General features: G+C 39.1%; 1 protein-coding gene across 1 annotated transcript in view; it reads left to right on the top strand.

The window, feature by feature from the left end:
- FAM135B (family with sequence similarity 135 member B) overlaps positions 1-24,858 on the top strand; it is a 154,256-nt gene that overhangs the window by 25,194 nt on the left and 104,204 nt on the right. The window contains exon 2 of the mRNA XM_026113690.2: positions 3,856-3,935. Coding sequence (XP_025969475.2) covers positions 3,856-3,935 — 80 coding nt within the window. The remainder of the gene's footprint in view (positions 1-3,855; positions 3,936-24,858) is intronic.

Genomic DNA, 24,858 nt, shown 5'->3' with positions numbered 1-24,858 from the left:
TATCTTCTGGATGTGGGACCACTCTCTACAGCCTTTCTTTTGGAAGAATACATCTAATTCCACGATGGTTTACATCAAGATTATTTCTGTTTGCCGTTATGTTATTGAAGCCGGATCTTTTGGTATCAGGCACAGGAAAAGATATAGAACTCACCTTTCTATGGTAGGAGACAAGGCTGAGTGGTCATGGAAAGTCAGAAAAATGACACTGTCACTTCGCCGGCAAAGAGAGAGCTGCTGCTCCTACCCAGTCACCATCTAAACTCAAGCAAACCAAACAGTTCCTGTTGGTAGAGTTGTGCAATGGAGGTATCTTGAGTCAACATCATCTGAGGCTGACTGATCACTCTTGTTTTAAAATGCAGTTCTTTATCAACCCTTTTTAATTTTGTTGAGCTCGCAGTGTCATTGTTGTCCTCTTCCTGTCTCTTACTATCCATTTATGCTTTTGGGAGATGTAGAAGACTACACTCGACTAATCCATCACTAACAAGAAGCAAAGCTTGTTGTCCAGGTGGTGTAGGGATGTACTCTGAGTGCGGTGTGATCAACTGCTTTGCCTTTCAAACTATGGATTGATAATCCTTCTGGGTTTAAGGAAAAAAAAAAAACCAGTTTTATCCTCCAGCTACTTCCAATGTCAATTCACCTTATCCTGGTGGTGTCAAATATGGAGAAGTGTATTTGTGATTAAATATAAACAACCTACAATAAATTGCCTATTAGTAACTGATTTGTGTCATTGTTTTTTGTTAAGAGTGAAAACACGTGCAGTCATTTCTAAAACGTGTGGGACATTTATAGCAGCATCCCTCAATATTGCAGACATCACCAGTTTTGGGAATTTCATTACATTGCTGACCTTTAACCTCAGCAGGGGTCTGAAAAGGTCATCGGCTTCATCACTCACCTTTTCCCACAAGCAAGATAAGACAATCTTGCTATGACAGAGGTGGGCCTTTCTTTTCCTCCTTTTATTTATTAACTTTCTCATAACGTTTTTTATGTGAGAAGGGGAAATGTATGGATGCAGAGTGTTTCTCAGGCCTTGAATTTAAAAATATATTTAAAAACTTGACTCATTTCTAAGGAATATGTGCCACTTATGAGAATTTGACTTTTTTTCCCCTAAACTTTTATAAACCTTTTTTTAAAAATCCCTCGAGGTGACCACAAACTCTTTGGTTTCCCCATCAGTTCTGCCAGATACTAGTTATCTCCAAAAATAATAGAAGCTTCTCATTACAAAAAAACCCTCAGACTCTAATTTATGGAAATCTCTCAAGAAATAAAATCATCTCCAGGTTTGGTAACTTCCACACTTGCAAGCACATTTTCAATTCTGTTCCAAGCTTTTTAGAAACTTGCTTTCCTTGGATATGGACTTTTTTTCATATTGCTCAGTAATTATAATCAGGATTGGGTTGTCCCATTTAAAACCATGTACTTAAGGAACCAATTTAATACTGAAATTGCTGCATTATTGAGACTAAAGTCTTTCTAAGGAAAACACTATTTTGGATAGAACTTTCTATAGGAAAAATTCCTCAAATAGGGGATAGATGAAGCAAGCACTTTCGGCTTCAGAACTCCTATTTTGTTATTTACGTCTGATATGAGAGATTGGTAGAGCAGAGATTTGGATCTGGGTTTCCAAATCTCAGGTAAGTGCCTTAACTAATGGCATGTTTGCATTGCTCTTTCATACTTGTCCTTTTAAAGAAGAAAGTATGAAATGAAAACATCTTCACAACATCAGTTTCTTAAGTTTCTACAACTGTTCTAAACAGCTTTTGTGTAGAGCATTTAAACATCGTGGGCACACAGAAGATGTCAATTGACCACATCCAGAATACCTCTGACATTGAGATGAATTTGCCAAAATTAAAGGCACAAACAAGAAAAGGTTAAAATAAGATGAGGAAGTAGTTGCTTTGTGTTATTGCATCTAGCCAGCCTAGCAAAGCAATTGGAAAGGGTGGGATTCAACTTCAGATGAAGTCACCAATATTTAGACGTTTGCACATGATGTGGGTGTCCGAGATCCCGTTACAGTGGCAGTTCTAGTCTGGACAGCGAGGGAAGTCTAGACGGCTGCCCAGCCTCTTCTCCTGTAATCTCTGTAAGGCCTGTTGTGAGTTTTGGCTACATGGCCATTGAAACTGTAATGGGATCTTAGATATCTACATGTGGACACACCATCTTTAGGTGACTTAATCTGGAGCACTACCTAATTTATCAGAATTTCCTACTGAAGGTAATTCATGCTCTTTGAGATGTTCCTGACGATCTGAGACATCTGACCAGGGAAGGCAGACAGCACAGGGTACCTGCACCTTCATGGAGGGGCAGTAGGTAGCCAGGTAAGATGCCTTAAGGCATCTCAAATGGCACAGGGCAGCAGTCCTTAGGCAACCAAATCTCACCATAACTGACTCCACAAGTGTAAGGAAATAAGTCTAATAAGTCTAATAAGTCTAAAAAGTCAGGAGATTAACTAATGGTGAATGTATTTGCCCTCTATGTTAACCAGAGCATTGCTTGGTCTTTCATCACAATTTGAACAGGGTAACTGCTAAAATATAGTGCAGGATGGTGGTTTAAGATGATGAAATACCTTTCAAACTGGTAAAGCTAAAAGCAGACCAGGAGTAACCAGATTATTTCAGGAAAGGCTGTACGGTGGAGTTTAGATTGGAGGCACAGTGCCCAAATCAGACGACACAAATGCCAGGATAGAAATGTGCATTCCTGCCTTCAGCTGAATACTTCTTCCTTGTTTCCAGCACACTTCATATTTGTATCTTGAAGCAGAAAAAAAAAATTAAAAGAAGAAGACAGGCAGTGATAGGATTCTATTTTCCCAGTAAAAATTGCATATCTAAGCACATCAGCTTGGTGCAATAATCAAACTCTAGTAACAAGTCTAGCTGAAGGCGATATGGAATAAAATGTTATTAATGTCTACATATTGAGTAGTCTTCTATTACACTGCTGTGGTAATCCTCTGTGCTTCGTATTATGTTATTATAATTTGAAAGTACTTAGACTGCTCAGGTAGCTCAAGCAGGGCATTTTTGTTGGTTAGTACTACATAGAATTGTAGGGATAACATAAAAGGTCTTTAAGAATAATTCTTTCTTTCACTAGCTCTGGAAGAAACCAGGAGCAATGGCATAAGTCAGAGCTCCTACAGGGAGGTTAGAGCCCATCAGTGCCCTCCAGGCCTGGCACTGGCTAGGAGCTCTCCAGGCTTGTCCACTATTTTGTCCTTAGTAAAGATTTTATTCTTTCATTCATGAAAATGGTAGTGAGGGAGGACTGGGCCAAGTTGTTTCCTCTGTTTAGACTGAATTCACACTTTCAAACTTTCTGGAGAAGCCTGCAGCGTGTGGAACTTGAGCTGATGAAACTGTTGATGTTTTCTCTTTCTGTCTTCCTCCGTGGAACTGGCCTAGACTTGATTTATGCTAGTATGTACATTTTTGCAATATGATGTTCTCAGTATGGAATAGAAGTATGGTAATCACTATGAATAAATTGAATTTTCCTGGATATGAGGTTAGTGTGTTTGGTTTCTTTCCACAGGAGCTTCCCCTTTCTTTATTTCATATCGTATTTTCTGACCTCACTGCCTTTTACTATAGATATTTCTCAGCGCAATTCTACTTTATTTAAAAGTACCAGGTTTTTTTTTCCAGCAGAAAAGGATCTGTATGTGACAGTCCTGCATGTCTGTTCTCCCTGCCACCTCTGTTTGAGTCTGGACACCTAGGACATTTTCTCCCAGATTTTTAGGTTGGATTAAGTGGTCATCTGTGTAACAGCATGTAATTCTTAATTCTTTCTGCTCAGGTATTACCAGATAAGAGTTGGACTGAAAATCCCATCCAGGATTCCCCATAGACTGTTTGCGACGATTGCGGGACAGACAGGTAAGGAAGTCCCTGGGGGATGTGCCATGACTGGAGATGGGGAGAGAAGAGGTAGGAGTGTATGTGTGTATGGCAGGGGGAATACCAGGATGGACCCTGTAAGTCCTTGTGGAGTTTTAACTGCCCTTCCTTTTTTGGGAAGTAGTGCCATAGAAGCGATGGAAACGCTCACCAGCTTATCTGCAAGACATCTCTCTTCTATGTGACTTTCCTTGCTGACACTGGAAGGTGGAGTTGGTTTACTCTTCTGAGTGATTTCTGGATGGAAATCGTTTCAGTGTTAATTACAGCTTGTAGAGAATAATTTTTCACTAAGAGAGTCCTTTTCACTAAATATTGTTCATGGAGGAAGAAAAAAAGGGAGTGCAATATTAATGAGCTAGGAGCTTTTGTTTTTTGAGATTTTTCTTTCGTTTTTTACTTTTTATATTTGAAATATTCCAATTCAACATTTTTGGTGCATTCAAGTTTCTCTTTATTTGAGTAAAAATGATTTTTCAATCTGAACTTTTTTTCAGTTAACAAAGATAGAAAATACAAAAAAATCATCTGAGCGAAAAATCACAAATTCAAAATCTGAATAAAAATTCATTTTTTGGAGAAAAAAAACAATTGGGAGGGGGAAAGTAAGTCAAAGTATCTTTGATCTAGTCCAGGTTCAGGAAACCTTTTAATGTGAAAAATCCTCAAGGGACTGAGAAAACTATTTTTCATCCCATTCCAGTTTAAATCACCCTTGACATACCCTGAATCCCCTGAGCTGCTGGAGTTCCACTGTTCTTTGGAAATGTCCTCAATTTCTGATGATTTCTGGCATAGACAGTCTAGGACTATTGAAATGCTCCCAGTATGATGATACCTAGAACTTTAATTTCTAGGAAAAAAAAGATATTCCAACCTTATTCTCCACTTGAACAACAAATTACTCTATTATTCAAAGAATAGACTCAGCTATTTTCTTTATTTACTTTTTATCCAGGTCAGTGTTGCCTCCTTCCTAACACTTCTTCATGCCTGAAAAACAAGGCAGCTTTTTGGTTTGGATGCCCTGTCTCCCTTCACCCTTCTCGCAATGATGCACATGAAAACATGAGCAGGAGAGAGGCGAAGCTGGCAGAGTGGCTGCAGGATTAGCAGCTGACTTGCCTAGTGCTAATGCAATCCAGGCAGGAGTCTAATAGCTTTATAGGGCTAACATCAGGACGGGGGATATTTAAGCTGTTAAGGGTTTAAACAGTTTTTTCCTTGGCTATCTTTGCAAGTACTTCCTAATTGATTTCATAGGCCTGTGAGCGAGCATCGTTTAATGGCACTGAACATAAAGCCAATCTGTAATATTCTTTTTGTTCTCATGCCACTGATCTTTCTCAGGCTGGGGATAGATGGGGCAGGGACTAATTAAACTGCTCTGTACGTTTCAACAAGATAACCCCATCAAAGTAGTGTTGCTACAAAACCAGAGTGTTATAGAATAGTGAATTATCTCCCATCTCACCAAAACAATGACTACAAAATATGCAGGATTCATGAGTCTGGCTTAAAAGAAATGTTTCTAATCCTTTCCTTATCAGGTTGTTATCATCTATCAGAACTAAGAAGCTATTTTTTAAAAAATAATTATGTAAATTTGTACAGTACAATCTGTACATAAATGCAATTGTAAAACATATATATACAACATATAAATTTATAAAATAAATAAGAGGTAGTGTTTCTCTTCCACTGCATGCAGCTTTTTATTTTTATTAAATTTTGCAGGACTTGCAGTAAAACTGTGGGAACTGATAGCATTAGTGATATTCAGTTTGCTTCCCACAAGGTGTTTTCAGCCGCAGAAGCAGAAAAGCTTAATTTTTGAGAATTCACCATAGGGAAAGCGAAAGCCTATGTCAGGCATTCCCGTGGTATTTGCCAGCCACATGTGAATGACAGGGACTCCATGCACAGGCAGGACAGATAGGCTGTGCAGGGAGCCGTGACAACCTACGACATTTCCATGTATAAGGAAAAGAATGGGATATGAGCCATATCCCAGTTGAAGCAGGAGGAAGCTGTGCTGAGGACCAGTAGACTCTGTGATTTGGTTAATTAGGTCACAGGAGCTGTAGATTAGCTTGTGTTGACTCAGGCCATATGAACTTAAATAAACCATGTAGTGTGTATATGCATCCCTAAATAAGTATATGTATATGTATATACACAGATAATTTTAATTAATAAGCATTATTAGTTTGGTGGGTTTCCTTAATGACAAGAAGAGACTAGTGGATGGCTGAGCTCCTCGGCAGAGAAAAGGAAGGAGAGAAGGAGGCTGGTTACACAGAGCATTTAGGTCCTCTTGTACTAGTTCTTTAGCCCCTGAGAAATTTAGCATCCTGTCTTTGAACAGACATCATGACTGATGAAGCCTGCTTCTGGCTTTAAAGAACAAATTACGCTCTTTGCTCTTCTTGCGCAGCTCATAACGGCACATACTTCATCAGTCTCAGCATCGATTCCACAGGGCTGAGCTAACACAGATGTATCTTAAAGTCAAACTCTAGAAATGCCTTTGCAAGTGGATTTGTGGGACTCTTTTTTCTGGTGCTCCTCTGCAGCATGGCTTGTTAAAGTCATGGTGTGGTGATGTCTGCCCGGGGCATGCAGTGAGCTGAATCTGCCTGACTAAACCACAGCCAAAGGAGCCAGGAAAGTGAATGCACCATCTCACCATAGCACATCTGTGTAATTAGCTCCTTGGCTGAGTTCTTTTATGAGACGCTAAATGTTTTCCATACGCTTTTAGGCTACCGTATAATTCAGGTTTAAGGATTTATAGGAGTTATGAATATGCAGTCACCTTATTCAGTGGTTTTCAGACTATAGACACAATGAAAGACCACAGGAGCTTATCTTTAAAGCACAGCTATGAAGCCTTTTTATTTAACAGTTGACCTGTAAGCACAGAAGATCTTGGGTTGAAACTGTGGGAGAAATAATACTGGCCCAAAATAATTAGGACTCATTGCTTTACTTTGATTTCCTACACCACCCAAAACAAAGTCCACCCAATTGTTACCATAGTTTTTTTTCCAAGATATATACATATTCTGGGAGGGCTTAAATCTCAAAAGCAAAATCTTCTGAAAAGATGCAGTATAACATCTGGTTTCTTGCATTATTGGGAAGCCCCTAGCATCTCAGACTCACAGAATGGTATGGGTGAAGGAAGATTGTATCTGTGGGGTAAATCTGAGGCGCATCATTACCTAGGCAGAAATCTTAGATTGAATTACATTGGTGAAGTTGCCAGTAAAGCCAACTATCAGGGAAAGTATAATTTTGAACTTCCTCTTCAGTGCGTTGCAGGAGTATGTAGACCAGCTGGAGTCATTACTTTTTGGAGAGAGAATCATCTCTTATTAGTCAAATTTGCCATCAGGTTCCATTATAAGCTCTGTTTTTAGACCCGCTATGTCTCATTCTCATTCTCACTGCAACTATGGATAGCAGCTTGTCTGTTTAGCTTAAAGGTCAAGGAAAAATTTTTGGTAAATCTTCAAGACAGACAATTTTGCATAATAGATAACTAAAGAAATGAATTGGGAGTTTTGATTTGTGTCCAAATTTCTTTTTTTTCCTTTCTTTTATCCAAAAGTGTGATGTTACCAATTTCCAAAACTTTTCACATAGATAAATATTTTTGAAAGTTTGGTCTGAAAATCTAATTGCAAGTAATATGAAGTAATTAAGCAACATTATTACCTGCCAGTCTATTCTTTATTAGATGTAACACTGTTGCACCTAATTTTAGTCAGTTAAATTGGGTTATTGCCTAAGAGTGCTGAAAGCCAAAGAGATTTAAGGAATCTTGCTGTTTTTTCAGCTATCTGATGTAAGGCAGGGCAGATGAGATACAATATTTGTACCAGACAAGTCAAAAAAAAAAAAAAAAAAAAAAGTAGCTGTGACTGCCATTACGCATTAGCTGTTTTGATTGGTGATATAGAGATGTTTCCTGTACGCATAATTTGATGCTTTCTCATAAAGTGGAATATCTGACATTATGTGATGAGAAAAAATTAGCATGATTTAAATTAGGATGTACAAAAATTAATGCAGAAGAGAATATCAGAGAATGAAGAACATCATTGCTTTAATGTGTGCCTGCGTCTTGCTACACCAGCTTATGCTCCTCCACAGTGAATACTTGCAAGCTATATTGCCTTTGCTATAAATTAAATTTTGAATCAGTGCAAGTTATTATGCTTCTATGACTGCCTGTTACCTCAGTCCTAATTTGAAGGGTCAGTTACCTTTCTGATATGTCCCCTAACTAGCTAGTTGTTTTTATGCCTGTTTTTAATAGATAATTAGTGACCTTAAGCTCTCTATTGCTGTTTAGAAATCTCAAAGAACTTCCCAGTGAAGGAATTTTACTTCGATATTTAAAGAAAATCTTTTCTTGTAAACCGCTTCTTAATGCAGTCAAAACAAGTATTTGCAGTTTGTTGCTCATTAGAGCAAGAAGAAACACACCATGACTTGTGGAACAGTACGAAATTGCAGTCATTAGTTTCAATAACTTTTTGAAAGGTAATTTCTGCCTCCATTAAGTGAAGATAGGCTTATTGCTTTTGAAGCATGAGAAAAGCAGGGGGAGGGTTTCATGTCTTGGCAAATATGTGGATTTGTTTTCAAGGCCTGTTAAAGTAATCTGAAAAATAAATATGTATTTTTAGATGTAATATAAAGTGTTCCTGATAAATAAATATGAAATATATCTAGAACAGACCTTATTGTGAGAGTATTGTGAGTTTTGAGCATGAGTTATTTTCAAAATCCTCATTAACTGAGAGACCGCGAAAGACAGTCAGAAATGTTAAGAATTGGCACTAATTGGAATTAATTCCCATGATCTTCCAAGAAGCAAAGAGGAAAGTTAACATGAACACAGAAAAAGATGAAAAGGAAGAAATCAAAGATATCTTCGGTTGACGTGCCATTTTTTTGTGCACATCTCATTTCTCTTCCAATCCAGATCTTTTGTAATAGGTCAAGGACTAAAGCTGAAAAGGCTTATTTGCGACCAGGAGATTTTCATAGCAGATGCTGAAACAGCATCCCAACAAAAATATCATAACAGCATCCCAACCAAAATTGGGATACACTGAGCACAAGTGGACTGCACTACTGTTCTACCACAGTCAGGGGAGAAGGCCAGAACTGGGAAGGGCCTGAAAGCATGAGAAAGGGTGACTGGTCTCTTCCCCTGGGCAATGAGTTTTATACCCCAAATTTCATCATCAGTGGCCACTTGAAGGTCTAGTAGGAATGAAATCCATTTGGACAGATGCAGAGATCCAGCATGGCATATCTGCTGCCTGAGGCCAACAATAACCTTCAGTTTTGTGGTTAAATGGACCAAAGAGGTTTTCAGGCCTGCGGTGCTGGTGTGAATTAGACCTTCAGAGAGCTCCCTTGCCTTCCAGGTTTGCTTGCATGTCTCTGATTCCCCCACACAGTGAACCTTGCAAGTTCTTTAACATCTACTACTGCCCTAAACGTTGAACAGTCATTTACACAACTTCAATGGGTAAATGGCATTCACATAACTATGTTTCCTCCTGCACTGCACTGGTGAAAAAGTGTCTACCTGCTCCAAGACAGGAGCCTGTTGTCATCAGTGAAGAAATAATGGAACTAATGTCTTTAACTGTTTTCAGATTTTTGGCATTGTGATGTCCTATGCTTTACCTGGGGAATTTTATCAGCTGAATTAATGTTTGGAATATGTGGAGTGTCAGCTGCACAGTAAGGTGACACAGCAAATGAACATTCGCTCACCTAAGTTCCTCAAGGCTAGACCCATTTTCAGAAGTGAATACTTTAATTGTAAAAGGCTATTGGGGAATTGGCAATGAGTTTAGAAATAGCAATGAAACACTGCAGAAAGAACAGATGCTGTTTGTTTTAACAAAACATTAAGTATTTAAGAAAGCAAAGACAAAACTTTCAACTGATACTAAGTGGGTCAGCCGTTCCATCATCTCACATTTCAGCATGTCTGAAAAATGAACCTTGGTTTATAGAGCGATACAGCGATAAGAGACTGCATTTCATTTATGTTAGGACCTTTCATACAAGGAAATTAATAGGATATCTTGCTTTTTATCTTCACTGAATCTATGTATGTGTAGAGAAGCAGTTTTAGGTAATTCTTTCTATGAGGCAAATTGGAAATGTCAAAAGGCAAGGTTAAGATAAAGGGTTCATCTTCGAAATGTGCAGCTTTAATCAAAAGTCACACTGAGAGAAAACATTCTGAACTTTTTGATCAAGCAGTTTAAAAAATCATGGTGTCTCTTTTAAAATTATTTAATCTAAATATAACATCTGCATTTATTTTAAATATAAAATATGCTAAATATAATATCTCAAAACTAAAATAAGTCTCTTCAAATATTTAAATAGGAAAATGATGATGCATTGAAAGTGCTTGTGGCTGAAAAATGTTGCCTTGGCACTTTCGAATTCAGCTTATTTAGCACAGTTGTAAAAATGGACGTTCTCAACTCAGTACACATCTATAAATGTGCCAGGTTCAACCCTCTGTTTATTTTTTTGTAGTTAACAGGTATGGCCTTGTAAAACTAAATAGATGTTTCCCCAAAGTCTTCAGAACCTAAATTTTCTAAAGTCAATAGTATTTTGGATTTTTTCAGTCTTTGTTTTTTTTCAGCCTGAAATGCCAATGTTTCAGTAGAAGGGGACTTCTGAAACTAAGGTGTCAAGTGGGCAAGCTAAATAGCTCATCACAGCTGAAAATCTGCAGTAAGATCTAATATCTTTTCTTCAGCGGGTGTCAAAAAGGATAAGTTGCATTAAAAATTGGAGAGCTTGCAAAAACTCTTGAAAATCTTGCCAATTAACTGGTACAAACTAGAAAATGGCAATTTTATATAAATCACGGGGGGGAAAAATATAGCTGGAATCCTATGCAGGAAACAACCCTGTTTCACCGGCAAAGCTCCTTCAAGTCTGTCATCAAAGCCAAAACCAGGATGGCTTTGGTTTTGCAGTTCATAGGAGCTATGAATTACCATGAGCTGCAAGTACCTGAAAGAATGGTGTAGCAAAGTTAGTGGTAAGTTTAAATACATGGTATATTGTCTTTCTAGAGAAATAATTGAAAGAATGGAAAGTCTGTCCTGCATCTCTTGAATTCAGTGTGAATTTGGGACAGTATCTCTTTCAGCTGGGAGCTATAACATCTTTGTATTTCCTCTAGATAAGACATATGGGTAGGAATATACTTATATTGACTTATATTGACTAGGCCTCACCGAGCATCTGAGCTCAAAGACTCTTTGTCTCTAAATCATTAGTAGGCTTGTCCGATACTTGGATAGTTGCATAGACCCAAAATGAAAACAAATCTCCTGAAACATTTAAATAGGAAAATTATGATACATTGAAAGTCCTTGTTGCTGAAGATCTTGTCTTTGCACTTTTAAATGCTTTAAAGCTTTCTCATTGTCCTTTGCAATAAAGCAAAGATTAGTACACAAACACAGCTTTCTAATGCTTCAGCATTAACGTGACTCTGCACACCTGTACCGTGAAGACTTATAACAATGCTCAGTGCAAAATAATCTGAAAAATGCCTTTTGAATACTTTACTGTTCAATTTAAGTGGTGTTGTTTTTGGAAACTGATCAAAAATAGTATTTTCTGATACTGACTTTTAATGCCTTTATGCATTTGAAAAGACAGGTAGGGCCTAAAAAGCAGATTTCCCATTTTTGGTTAAAATGCTCCAGCCTCTAAGTAAAAGGACTCCAAGCTGCCACGCAGGACCTCCTGGTGGGACGTGATTCAGGCAAATGAGGTACATCTGAACTGGGTTACAACAGCTCTGAGCTCTGCCTGTGCACCAACTCTGCAAAGAGTTGTGCATGTTGATATTGTGTTGTATCAGGAGCTGAAGATTGAGCCTTGGATGGATTGGGAGGGGAAGTGAGGTTTTTGGACCAATTTAGGAATGTGTTAAGAGAGTAGAGAAGGTGTGGATAATGGGCTTGTTCTTGGCTTGAGGAGGTGCCTATCTGAGATAAAAGCTGAAAGACATAGGAGCTTTAAATTCCTAACTGAACTGTTGGCTCTTGCTTCCCCACTTCTACTCATTGAGATGTTTTCTGACACAATTAATGCTGATATTAATTTTAATGTCAATGATATTAGGAAGCCTTTGCTCAGGACTATTCTAGCCATTATTAAAGAAAATTACTAAAATTTCAAAAAGGTGTTGTTGTTTTGCATGCAGACTACAAGCATTTCTAAGCCTTTCTTTACACACAGATACTTTTCGATGGGGGATAATATGGCAGTGCTCTGCTTGGTGAATGATCACAGATGTGCCACAGGGAGCGATGTCTTTCTGGGAGTACAGACCTTTGTTATACAAGAAGTAGATACTTAATAGTTAGAAAATCTGTATATACGCTTTCCAGTTGCAGATAATGGTGGTTGTTCACAGAGGAGTATGTCTTGTATTACTTCCATATTTTAAGCTTTCTTTAAAAAAATTTCTACTAAGTTTTCTATACTCTTGGTAAACTCTTGTCTTGTAATGACGTCTTAGGTTGTATTCTGAGGGCAGGGAATAAATCATCTGTAACCAGAACTGTGACTGTGAGATAGAAGCAGCCCTGGGAATCTGTGACTAAGGGTAAGAATCATCTTACCTAACTGCTGATATCTATATTGTGAATATCTCCACCTCAGCTAATCATCTAGGCTCCCTTTTTAGTCAGAGGAGAGAAATAGGTTATTTGAGGGAGTAATTCACTGTATCTATTTTAAGATGACTTGAATCACACGCATTTCTTTCCATTTACTATAAAAGAAGCTGCAGGAACTTCTGCAAAGAGCAACATCTCCATTGTGTTTGTACAAGACAAAAAGGCTCTCATTGCAGTTTGTGTCTTCATGTGTGCAGGCAAATTAGGCAAGTAGTAATAAAAACCAGAAAAGGTGATACAGTCAACAGAGACCGCAAATGGCATCCGTGTCAATCCCAGCAAATAATCAAAGATGATAGCTTGATTCAGGATTATGCATAATGTTTCAGCATGGTTTCTCAGTTTAAAAAAAGAAGAAAAAGATGACTCTAATGTGAGAACAACTTTTTCTCTTTTTTGAATTCCATTCTGCCATTAACAGAAAAAAGCTTAAGTCATCTACCTAACTGGTACCAATGATTTCAGCCAGAATTATCCCTTGAAAATAATCATGTGGCTTCCCTGTGAAACAGTTAAGCACCAGGGTAATGATCTAAAAGATGCATTCACATTTTCATTCCAGAATGGCACATTAAAAATGAAATTGCGCAAGTGGTGTATTTTGTTTATTTATATTTTGTAAGCTTAAAACTATGCTTATATTTTCACCATAAATTTAATAGCTGGACAAAGAATATACAAGGAAATAGAAATCAGGCTTGAATTTTGGTGAAAGAAGAAATGAATTTGAGCTTCAGCAAAGCATTCCTTGCTATTAGCAGTTCTCTAGGTCATTGCTCAGTGGTCAGTAGCTCTGAAGCTTAGCATTATATATTAGATGTGGCCATAAATTAGAAAAATGAGAGAAGTTTTTGGGCATTCAAGCATACACATGGGCCTTGCAGAAGTATTTGCTTAATTTACAGTTTCAGCCAAGGAATGCTGGTTGGTTTAATTTCCCATTGATAATGCTGGCAGGGCCTGCGCTGAAAAACCTTGTGGCCTACAGATTCAAAATAGGCAACACTGTATGTCCTTGTCTCTCTCTTATCTGTAAAAAGATGGTACACCTTCAAAGATGCAATCATACATAAAACTTTTTAACTTTCCAACTGTCTAAGATGAACAACAGGAATCCAAATAGCTAGAGGGCTATACCCTCTAGCAGGTGACTCAAAAGCTTCAGTCAGTAGAAAAATTATGTCCCAGGTAAGATAATGATGACATGACGAGAGAGAAATGTTGCACTGGATTTGTTTGTGGATTCTTTTATGTCTAGAAAGGACCATTTTTATAGCTAGTCTGATACCCTCTGAACCTAAGCCATAAAATTTCAGCCACTGTTTTGTGCACACAGTGCAGTTCTGGTGTTTGGACTATAGCATATCTTTGTAGAAGGATGTTTAATGCTAATTTTTAAGGGAGAGATTTTTTTAATTTCCACTTGAAAGAAAGGGTTGACCTTCTTTCTAGGAATAACTTTTTGTACTAAAAACAAGTGGAACATCCATTGCCTTTTTAGCAGCTGTAATGAGAGAGGTTTGAGCACCTGATGCCTCTTTCTCTTTTGGTTTTTGTTAGCCTTCACCTTTCCTGTGTTCTCCTTATTTCTGGGAGAAGCCAAGAAAATCAGATACAGGGAAATGTAAATTGTCATGACTGGCACAAACAAAGAGTACGGACTTGAATATAACAATCTGAATTTTCCTTTTTCAGCTGCCTTATTTACCTATTAAGTGTGAGGAGAAATAAGTCAGTAAATAAATTGATCCATTAAAGCATAAGCTCTTTTGCTGGAGTGAGATTGCACTCTAAGACCCTACCTTTAATTTGGATGTGTAAGTTGCACAGAACGGATGCATGTGACGGTACAAAACTGTCTCTGGAGTCAAAGCACTTTTTTGCTGCTAGCTGATGATGTGTATGTTGCCCTTAAGGAAAGGTCTCATAGCACAGGTGCTCTCATATCTCTCAACTTCCCATCTGTGGAGGGACCTTTCAGGCATCATGTAGGCAGGATGTCCAGGAGTGCCTAGCAACCCAACTAAAGCCGTGATAGCAGTGCACCTGGGCCACATGTCCCAGCGAGAAACCTCCAGCTTTGTTTTTGACTGCTCACCGAAATCTGTTTGTATGGAGAGCAAATCTGGTTTGAAGGGCAGCCTTGAACTCTCCTCTAAATGCCACCTACTCAGATCTCTAGGCCTCATATTGCTTTCTTCCTAGCAAGAACTGGAAGGGGAATCATTAGGAATCAAGAGAATTACTGTAATGTAAACTGAGGGAGAATATAGAGAGCTGAGGAAAATGAGACCTCAGGTTTCTGTAATGTGCTGAAGAATGGGAGCAAGAGTCAAACCTTTTTTTTCCTTCTTTAGACTTGCATGCCCTGCTGGCATGGCACCGTATTTAGAGCCTGCAGATAATGTCCTATACTTTTCCACACTCAGAAATAATGTATGTGTATGTTTATTCATTTTCTCTAATATCTTTTTGCCTTGGATTTCATGCAAAGCATTCACACCTCTGCCGATGATGAAGAGCAATGGGTACCCCAAATGGGGAACACTCTATATTTTCTTTGCACCTGCACAGATGATGAGAAAGCACTTGAGGTGGAGTTTCAAACCAACTGGCTCAAATGGTGCAAGCTTTGGGGGAAAAAAAAACACTTTTTTTTTTCCTTACTGCATCTAGGACCATATGAATTTGAGTCTCCATTCACGTTCTTTGGCAGCATCACAGTACGAACAAGTTCCTCCAGATTACACAGAACCTCAAAATATGGCCTGATGTGTTAAGAGTGGACACCTTCTCTGGTGACTGTTAAAACCTGTATATTAAAATCCTGGTTTCTGACTTGAAGCTTGAAAACAGTTCTATTGGCTTGGATGGGTCCTGTACATTTATTAGATAAACACCTGCTTAAAGGTTTGCTACACTTGGGATGTGTGTTAAGAAAACTCCTGATTTCAGCTGGATTTAAATTACATGGCTGGTGGCATAAGAATATATGGTACAATAGTGTGCATTCTATGGAAACCAGCAAAGTTAAATATTACAGAGTTAACTTTTACAGACAGGTGGTAAAAATCCACTTTATACAGCAGATACCATGTAATTTAATCTTCCCTTTGCACACACACATGCGGATAAACTCCTAACACACATTCAAAATATGCTACCACAACGCTCTCCGCTGGTAAGATAGTAAACTCCCTGAAACTGGACTACATCCAATTAAATGTATGTCCAAGGACTGCATGTAAATAGAAAGTAAATAAGAGTGGTCAACTCGCTACATCTTTCTGTGTCAGAGAAGAAAGTGATAAGGTCAGTCTCCAGCCACTATGGGCCAAATCTTTTCACTCTAGTATTGCAGACTCTAAGTTTGAGAAATCTAATTCACAAGAGTATATTATAAATGGCATGAATGATGTGTCAGGAATAAAGAAATGTATATTTTGAAAAAGCATATAACTGAAGGATAGCATAATAACTTCTTTTTTTGCTTCTTAATACAAGAAGAAATACACAAGAAATACAAGCAGTAACACAAATTACCTAAAAGGCAGCAGATGTTAATATCAAAACTTGACATAAAACAGCAAAAAAAAAGAATCCATGAAATAAACACAATATCCCTGAAGACTAAAGCTTTCTCATTACAATAGAAGAAACAGTCATGAAATACCATTCAGTTCAGTGAAAATTTTTCTAGCATTTATTGCTTTCGCAAAGAAACTCCATTGAAGCTGTAGTGTAGAGAAGATTCTTGTGTTCATGTTATTTCACTTGATTAAAAAAATAATAAAACAAAACAAAAAAGAAAGTATGGCAAACGTGCATGGTAACCAATGTACCAGAGTTTAAGGCAGGGAGTACCAGAAGCAAAAGCTCAGGGAAGAGCCTAACTGAGGCAAGAAACTCTAAGTGTATGTAACAGTGAGTTTTGTTGATGTTATAAGTGTTCCTGTGTGACATATGATACCTGGAGGATTTGAGGACTCAGGAGGACTTACTAATCCTATATACCTATGATTGCTGGGCTCTTTTTTCTGAGCTCTGATCTTGAGATGAAATCATCCTCCCTCTGTTTCAGTTTCCACACATGTGCAATGGGGGTTAATTGTACCTGTATCAGGAGGGTTTTGTGACTTAATTACTTGAATAAAAGGCTTGGAGATTCTTGGATATGTGACAGTGTAGGAGAGCAGAGAATTATTTATGGCCTTGAAACTTTGTATGTTTGGTTCACATTTTAGATGGTAATATACTGGTTCCAAAGAGGGAAGTATTTGACCTACTATTTCTGCCACACACTGCATAATGAGTTGCAATAATAACAGTAATCTTGGAGTCTGTTAATGTAATTAAAACTGCTGACTCCTTTCTAGGTGGGAGGTTTTTGAATGTGGCTCATGTCCTAAATGGAAGTGTGCTTCAACATCATCATAGCTGCTGTATCATGTCCAAAAGTAGGAGGATAATTCTGCTCCCTCACCTCCACACATTAGCCTGCTGGAAATAATTAATATTCATTTGGAAAATCTGAAGCCTTGAATCACCAGCCTTTGCTTTTTACGGTCTGAATACAGCCACTGTTCCTGTGGTATCATCAGTCCTGCAGTCCTTCACAGCCAGAAACAAGGGTTAGTTTGGTGAAGGGTATTGGCCACAACCACTCCAGTATAGAGTGATGGGATGTAGGAGTGCTGGGCAAGCTATATGTGTGTGTCTAGCACCTGTTCTTACATGCAAAGGAAAATAGAAAGCTACTTCTCTTTGACACCAGTCAAAACCATCATCAGTTCATCTGAATTCCAACACGGGGAACTCCTCTCACCAAGGTGTCTGGTGCCTTGGTGGTGTGCAGTGGACACCTGTGCATCCAGAGCCATGAGGGGAATCACATGTTGAGCTCAGAACTGAATGGAGAGCTTCCTCTAAGTTCAGGCTGCCACCTCATCCCAACAGACTGTAGTACTTCATTTGCTTGATGACCCTCCGTGCCCATCAAATATTGGAGTTGAAGGGACTCTGTGGATGCATGACATGTTGGCAATACGAAATAGGGACCAGCTGAGACAAGTGTGCAGTTAAGGACTTAGTCAGACAGAAGGTGATTTAAGCTGCAAACAGCAAAAAGCAATTTTTTTCCCTCCAGCTTTGCTGCATCCCTTCTGATCATTGCCTGGGTAGCATAATATATGCAGCCAGCTACTTCCTTGGTGGAAATTTTCTCTTTAATGCCTTCTTCACCTTGGGGCTGCTTTCAGGCAGATGACATCTTTCTGTTGACTGGGCAATATTCTGACAGTTTCTGAAAAACTTAAGTTAGGTGCCTGTCGTGTATATGGAGGTGGAGAAAGATGCATATTTAAGTGTGCAGAAGATACAGAGAAAATCAGTTAAAAATACAGGGAAAAATAACTATTTCATTTTAAACAGCTCAAAAACATTGATTAATAATTTCTGGTATTTGCTCATTAACAACTACTAGTTTTTGGCACTTCTGTGTGGCACTTTCCATCTGCACATCTCAGCATGCCTTATCGTTGTGAGTTAACTCAGCCTTACGGCCAAGTTCTTGAGAGGTAAACAAGGGCTTACGGCTGTGTAGTGCAGCATGAAACCATATTGAAGATCTCTAGCCTAGCTTTGACCTGATACATTGATGTGACCTCGTACAACGTCTTTCTTAAATGAGCTTATGTCCTGAGAGCCGTGTACTTGTGCTGAATATTTCTTCCTCAGAAAATTCTACATTATTCATCCTGCCACTTGTTCTGAAAAGATTTTGCTCAGCATCATCTTAAGGCTATTTGCACCATGCTCTGTTGTGCAATTGTTGGTATCATGCCAACCTTTATCCTCATTTTTTCAGAGGAACACACTGAGCCAATTGCTCAAATCCAGAAGCAGTTCAGCAACAGAACCAGGAACAGAGTGAGAGCTGGGACTAGAGCTGCACAAAATTTCCCTGCTGCTTAAGTCTGCCAGACTTGTTTGGCAGGCTGGCTCCTATTCGCAGAAAAGAACCCCAAAGCTCCATGCAGACACAGGTCAAAAAATCCTTTTTTTTTTTCCCTGCAAGTAGTCCCAGGAGCTGGAAAACAGTATAATTGGAGGTCAAGTATCATTCATGGAAATAATGGAGGGTACGGAGTGAGGCTTTTTATGAAATTCTATCTGAACTTTTTCTTCTCCCATTGAATATTGTGAGATTTACCAACAGTAGTGGTGTGTTGGTCAAGGTTAAGGCCCCATGCAAGATCAGCCTACTGTTGTGTGGAGAATAACTCCAATCACAGTGACTGATATAATCTCATTATCTCCTGTATTTCTGTTTATGTCTATGAATCTGCTGTCTCTCATCTTACACTTTGACTGGAAACTCTTTACAGCAGTGAGTACCCCTTGAGTATTCGGTTTGAGTTTAGCATGTGTATCTACAGTTTCTACCACAGCGCTGGTAGATTTGAATCCTCTCTTGCATCCCTATTTGCGGGTTCTGACACTGGATTCCAACCCAGAAGCTCATGAGGAGGAAAGGGAGTTCCTCACATAATCTTAGTCATAATTAACTTGAGCAATCTTAGAGTTAGATTGAATAGCCTAAGATGATAGTGCAAGTTTCTTTGACAGGTAACACTTCAAGGAGTTCGTTCCACATATCTGATGGATGAATTTTAGGTTACAGGGAGTTTCTCCTATTAGGTGTTGATTTAGGTGTTGACTCCACTGACTACAAAATATCAACTCAGATTAGATGCCTGCCTTTTTTATGGCTAAAGTGCAACATGACAGATCCTATGCTAGATATCTTATTCACAGCCAGTGTGCAATCGAATGGCAGCATGGGCATGATGTGGATCTAGGGATCCTTATCGGTAGTCTTTGCTCTGAGAAGTATACAGAAATCAGGATTTGGGTTGTCATCATGTGACCTACTGAGAAATATCAAGGTTTAATTTACCCCTTTTTAAGTAGTGGGAAGCAGTATATTAATTACAGTCAATCACTAGTAAAGTAGGAATTAAATTTGTGGAGAATGAGAAATCTGTTCTTGTCCAAAAACACAATAAGGGTCTCTGTGGTACGAGATATGCTAATGCTTCATTGAAAATACACTCCTCAGAGCCCAGAGTCTCAAGTCTTAGACTAGAAGAGATTACAAAGGACTGCTGAGAGGATTCAAGGAATTAACATGCACTGCCATGCTAGTGCTGCACGCAGGAAACAGAAGCAGAGTTTTGGACTGCTATAATGAATTTCTTTGTTTCATGGGTTATAATAGGAAGGCTGTTTTAGATTTTAATTAAACCAAATTAAATTGCGAATTATTGTACCTTTTGATTTCCATTAATAGAAGTTTCTACAATAGTAGGAAGAGGGGAAGAGAACAGGGAGTATAGATTGATGCTGATCTGTGAGGCCTGGCTTCTGTTTCCCACTCTGCAACAAACTACCTCTCCAGTGTTGAGCAAGCCACTTAGATTCAGATCTTCAAAGTCACTTAAGAGCCTAATTTCCATTGGCTAAGACTGGATACTTCTGAGGAGACAGGCCCAAGCCATCCTATGCATCAGGTTCCCAGCTGTAAAGTGGGTATGAATAATATCTACTATCAGCATTACAAGTGATAAATAAGAAAGTAAAGAACTCATAGTGGATGGATGTGGTGACAGGCATAAAAATGTTCATATGATGGATTGCTTCTATGCAATTCAAACAATGTTGAAGACTTTCATGTCATATCAGCTAGATTTAACCCAGAACATTGCTCACTGTTTACATTGCACAGTGCCTGCTTTTGGCAGCAGTTTGCTCTGACAGGAAATTTAGTGGCTGTACACAATGAAGTAAACTCTTTCAACAATATCAGCTGGAGATCCTTTTCATCCATTTATTGCTGTCCTTTGGGATAAAGAGGGAAGTCCCAAAAATGTACTTTTTTCCAGTTTGGGTAGCCAGCTCTTTCCCTAGACTGAAAGAAAAGTTATTTAATGTTGTTTGTCTTTTTAATCAGGAGTGAAATGGAAAGAACAGGAGTTATCTGGAACTTCACCTTCATTTACATAATTGCTATGTGAAATGGGAAATTGGCTTAGGCAACAGAGGAATCTGAGGCTTATTAATGACGATCACCTTCAGAAGAGAGAGTGGTCCCCGACACAGTGCTCACTTGTAGGAGGCAGTCGGAGGGGACACATTTCACAATAGCTAGCCAATTAAAGAAAACAGGAGCGAACGGAATTGAATTTAGTGCTTGCCTGTGTCAGTGAGGTTGCTCATCTGGTGATTGCAAACAAAAGCCTGAAGACTATATTAATACAGTGAAGCAAGATGGTGAATACAAGCTCAGATAAGCATGGGGAAGAGGTACTACTGTTTCATACAGTGTGTGCATCATAGACTGCACATGTGTTTCATAGGCTGAGCTGTGATGGGACATGTGATGATGGGTGTTCTTTAAGCCTTTTTGTCTATCAGCAGCCTGGGAAAGAGTGGAAGGCAAATAGTTGAGGCAGCCAATCTATTCGCTGCACAGAACCTTGATTGCATCCACTTAGGCTTCTTGATCCAAGTCGTTGACCCATCACGAGGGGGAAGGTAATTTTAGTCGTGGACCACACAAATAGGAAATTATCAAATCCCAACCCATTTCTCTAAAGGACTCCAAGAATGAACTATACATCCATGGGGCTTAGTTGTGGGGCTTACACTTCATAACCCACTGAAAAGGCTTATTCTCTTTTGCCCCAAATCATGTAGTGAAGGCAACTTCTTTTGATATCTCTCCAGTCTCTGCAATGGAGCAGCCAACATAGGTCAGATGGACCTGAGCAGTACCTTTAATTTAAAAGACGAGAAGGTTGAGATAAACAAATAAAAAGCTAAGGTATAGGTAACAGGTGTGACTGGATCAGTTAAGTAAAGTGTGTCCTCTTTTTCACCTGGTTATCAGGGGCTTCTTGTTATTATAAGTTTTGTGATAACCTGAATGCAAGGTAGACCTCAGTATATGGCCATTGCTGAGAGAGATCAGTGAGAAGGGAAAAGCCATCCTCAGCTCTGAAGAAGTCAGCAGTATAGAGAGCCTTATAAAACATCTTAGAAGATTATAGCAGGGAGGAAACAAAAAGCATTATTCTTTAAAGCCTGCAGGGTTGAGCTGAAAACCATCTCCTTTTCATATATTTTGAGAGAGTTCCCAGAAATGACCCAATCGTAAAAGATAAGACATTGTTCTAAAACAGGAATAGCACTGCTGCACTTAAAAAAGAGCGGCCATTCCAGAGGTGCTGACCCAGCTTTAGAAGAATTTTTTCTTGAAATTGGCACACTTACACTTCCTTTTCAGATGAACAGATTATTTTCTGAAAAAAATTATCTGAGTTCAAATTACAACTGTATAGGAAAACTGGTTGAATTTGAGTAAGGCCAGCAAGAAAAATGTAGAAATTAACAAAATTTCAACAAGATACTAAAGAAATATTTACCAGGTGTTGATGTTAACGTCCTTTAAATTATTCATTTGGTTGTATAAATTAAGATTCAGCCAGTTGCTCAGATCTAATTCTGGATGATTTAGACACAGTTCCTGAAGAAGCCATTCCTGAAGAGCACCTTCTTGCCTTTACCCTTTGCAGAATTTTAATTGCAGTAAAAGTTCCAAAGAAAAAGCCTATTTTTTTTTTTCATTTCAGTGCTAATTTACATAACTGTCCACTTTTGGAAAAGTCCTGAACTTCCAGCAAACACCTCTGGCTACCAAAAGGTCAGCTGGCTGCACAGCACTTCAGCTGGCTGCACAGCACTTCAGAGAATCAGGCTGCTTTGTGTTTCCCAGATTTGGATAAAGGAAAGGTTTTGGTGAAGGAATGTGTATTAATGATGTACCTTTCGGGATATGGGGCTGGGATTTTAGTCCAATCACACGTGATACTGATCTACCAGAGAAAAAATCCCTGATCAAGCTGGAACAGGAGTTTCTGGCTTCAGGTCCAGTGCTGAGGTCACTGGATTAACATTTGTGCCGTGGTTTTATTTTGTCCTTCTCACCTCTATGTTTTTCATAATAAATAAAGGAGGAACACAACCTCTCCACAAAATACCAGTTAAATACATATCTGACTGTGTATGTCTTCTACTTCAAGCTGATTTTGTTAAGAGGTTTTCACAATACTTGACACCTTATCTTTTCAAAGTTAAGTTTATTCCGGCTCTGACCAGTGTTAAGAGATTGGCCCACAAACTGATAAAGAGAGGCACCATGGTGGAATTCATGAATAGCTTTCTGGAGAAGTTGCAGCTACTGTTTTTTTTTTGTTGTTGTTGTTGTTGTTTTTTTTTGATTGACATATTAAGCCTCTTTGCTTCTCTTTCCTTACTCAAGCCTAGCTGTCCAGATAGAAGCATGATTTGAAATGTAAAGTAGACTTCTGGTAGACAAGGAAGAGGAAGGTACCTGTTTCAGCACACAGAAGAAAATAAGAAGCCACAGAGGAAGAGTCGTGTGGTAGTGAAAGTGAGCCACCGAATAGCAATTGTAGTTCCCAAAGTGTTTGGCAAGAGAAGTTATAACAGCTGAGTATTAACTACTGCATGGAAATATTGTTCATGTTGTATGGGTAGTCTTTGCAGATCTGGCTATCTCTAGTTGCTGAGCTCCCCCAGTTCATGAGTGATTTTCTACACCTCTACTGTAAATGACATAACCACAGAACCACAGAACCACAGCATGGCTGAGGTTGGAAGGGACCTCTGGAGATCATCTAGTCCAAACCCCCTGCTCAAGCAGGGTCACCTAGAGCACGTTGCACAGGATCATGTCCAGGTGGGTTTTGAATAACTCCAGAAAAAGAGACTCCACAACCTCCCTGGGCAGCCTGTTCCAGTGCCCTATCACCCTCGCAGGAAAGAAGTTTTTCCTCATATTCAGATGGAACTGCCTGTGTTTCAGTTTGTGCCCGTTGACTCTTGTCCTGTCCCTGGGCACCACTGAAAATAGTCTGGCCCCATCCTCTTGACACCCTCCCTGCAGATATTTGTAAACATTGGTAAGATCCCCTCTTAGTCTTCTCTTCTCCAGGCAGAACAGGCCCAGCTCTCTCAGCCTTTCCTCATCGGGGAGATGCTCCAGTCCCTTCAGCATCTTCGTAGCCCTCCGCTGGGCTCTCTCCACTGGACGTCAGCCCAGGCCTCACGGAGAGGCCCCAACCGCTCCCTGCAGCCTGAGGCCTGTAGAGCTGCATCTGCTGTCAGAGGGTCTGTCTGGGTCAAAGCGTCTGACACAGCTGATGTAGTGACTCCAACAGCTACTGGGAAATGGGCTCGGTGGCGTGTCATGACTATAATAGAGGAAGCGTACACTACTAGTTTTGGAAACAAAGGTGCCTTCTGTCCTTCTGTGTGAACTGCTGTGCAAACTGCTGCATCTGTTCGCTGCCTCTGTTAGCTGCTCATAAGCAAATTCTAAGTCTGGCCTCTGAATTCAACGTTTTAGACAGCAAGAGAAGAAAGGGGTATCCAACGATACTGAAGTAACAAACATAAACTTAATCAAAGAAATGCTTTTTTCAAGACAACAAGTCTCTGAAACTTGCTGACAACAAATACTACTGAATTCAGTAACAGTGGACATAGGTGCGCATGTATATCCAGATATCTCAGCAGCAATATCTAAAAAGCAAGGAGAACTAATGGACCACATAGGAATCCCTGAGGAAAACTAGCTGCCAGTGAAACCTTAAGGAAGCAACTGGATGTCTAGTATTGTATTCTGTGTCTTTCACCATAAAACACGAATGAAAGCTTGAACAGTTGATGCATTAAGGTGTTTCTTATACAATAGTGATGATTTAGTCCTGTGAAGCCTATGATTTTCTTTCCTTCCCTCATTTTTTTGCCTTACGATAATTTATGAAGGTTTTCTACCATTTCTCCTGAAGGTTCTTGCCAAGCCTATTTTGGACACTTTCCAATTTCTCCTCAGTTTTTCATTTTTTTTTGCCTGTGTGAAAAGTTCCCATCAACTCTTTAACTTCCCTCTATTAATTTTAAATAAGAACAAGCTAACTCTTAGTCTTTCACCATAATTCATGACCACAGGCTCTTCTATGATTTCCCATAGCTCTCATTTTCAAGGACAACTA

This window comes from Dromaius novaehollandiae, chromosome 2 (genome assembly GCF_036370855.1).
Source record: "Dromaius novaehollandiae isolate bDroNov1 chromosome 2, bDroNov1.hap1, whole genome shotgun sequence".
Lineage (NCBI taxonomy): Eukaryota > Metazoa > Chordata > Aves > Casuariiformes > Dromaiidae > Dromaius > Dromaius novaehollandiae.
This window is presented reverse-complemented; position numbering and strand designations above follow the sequence as displayed.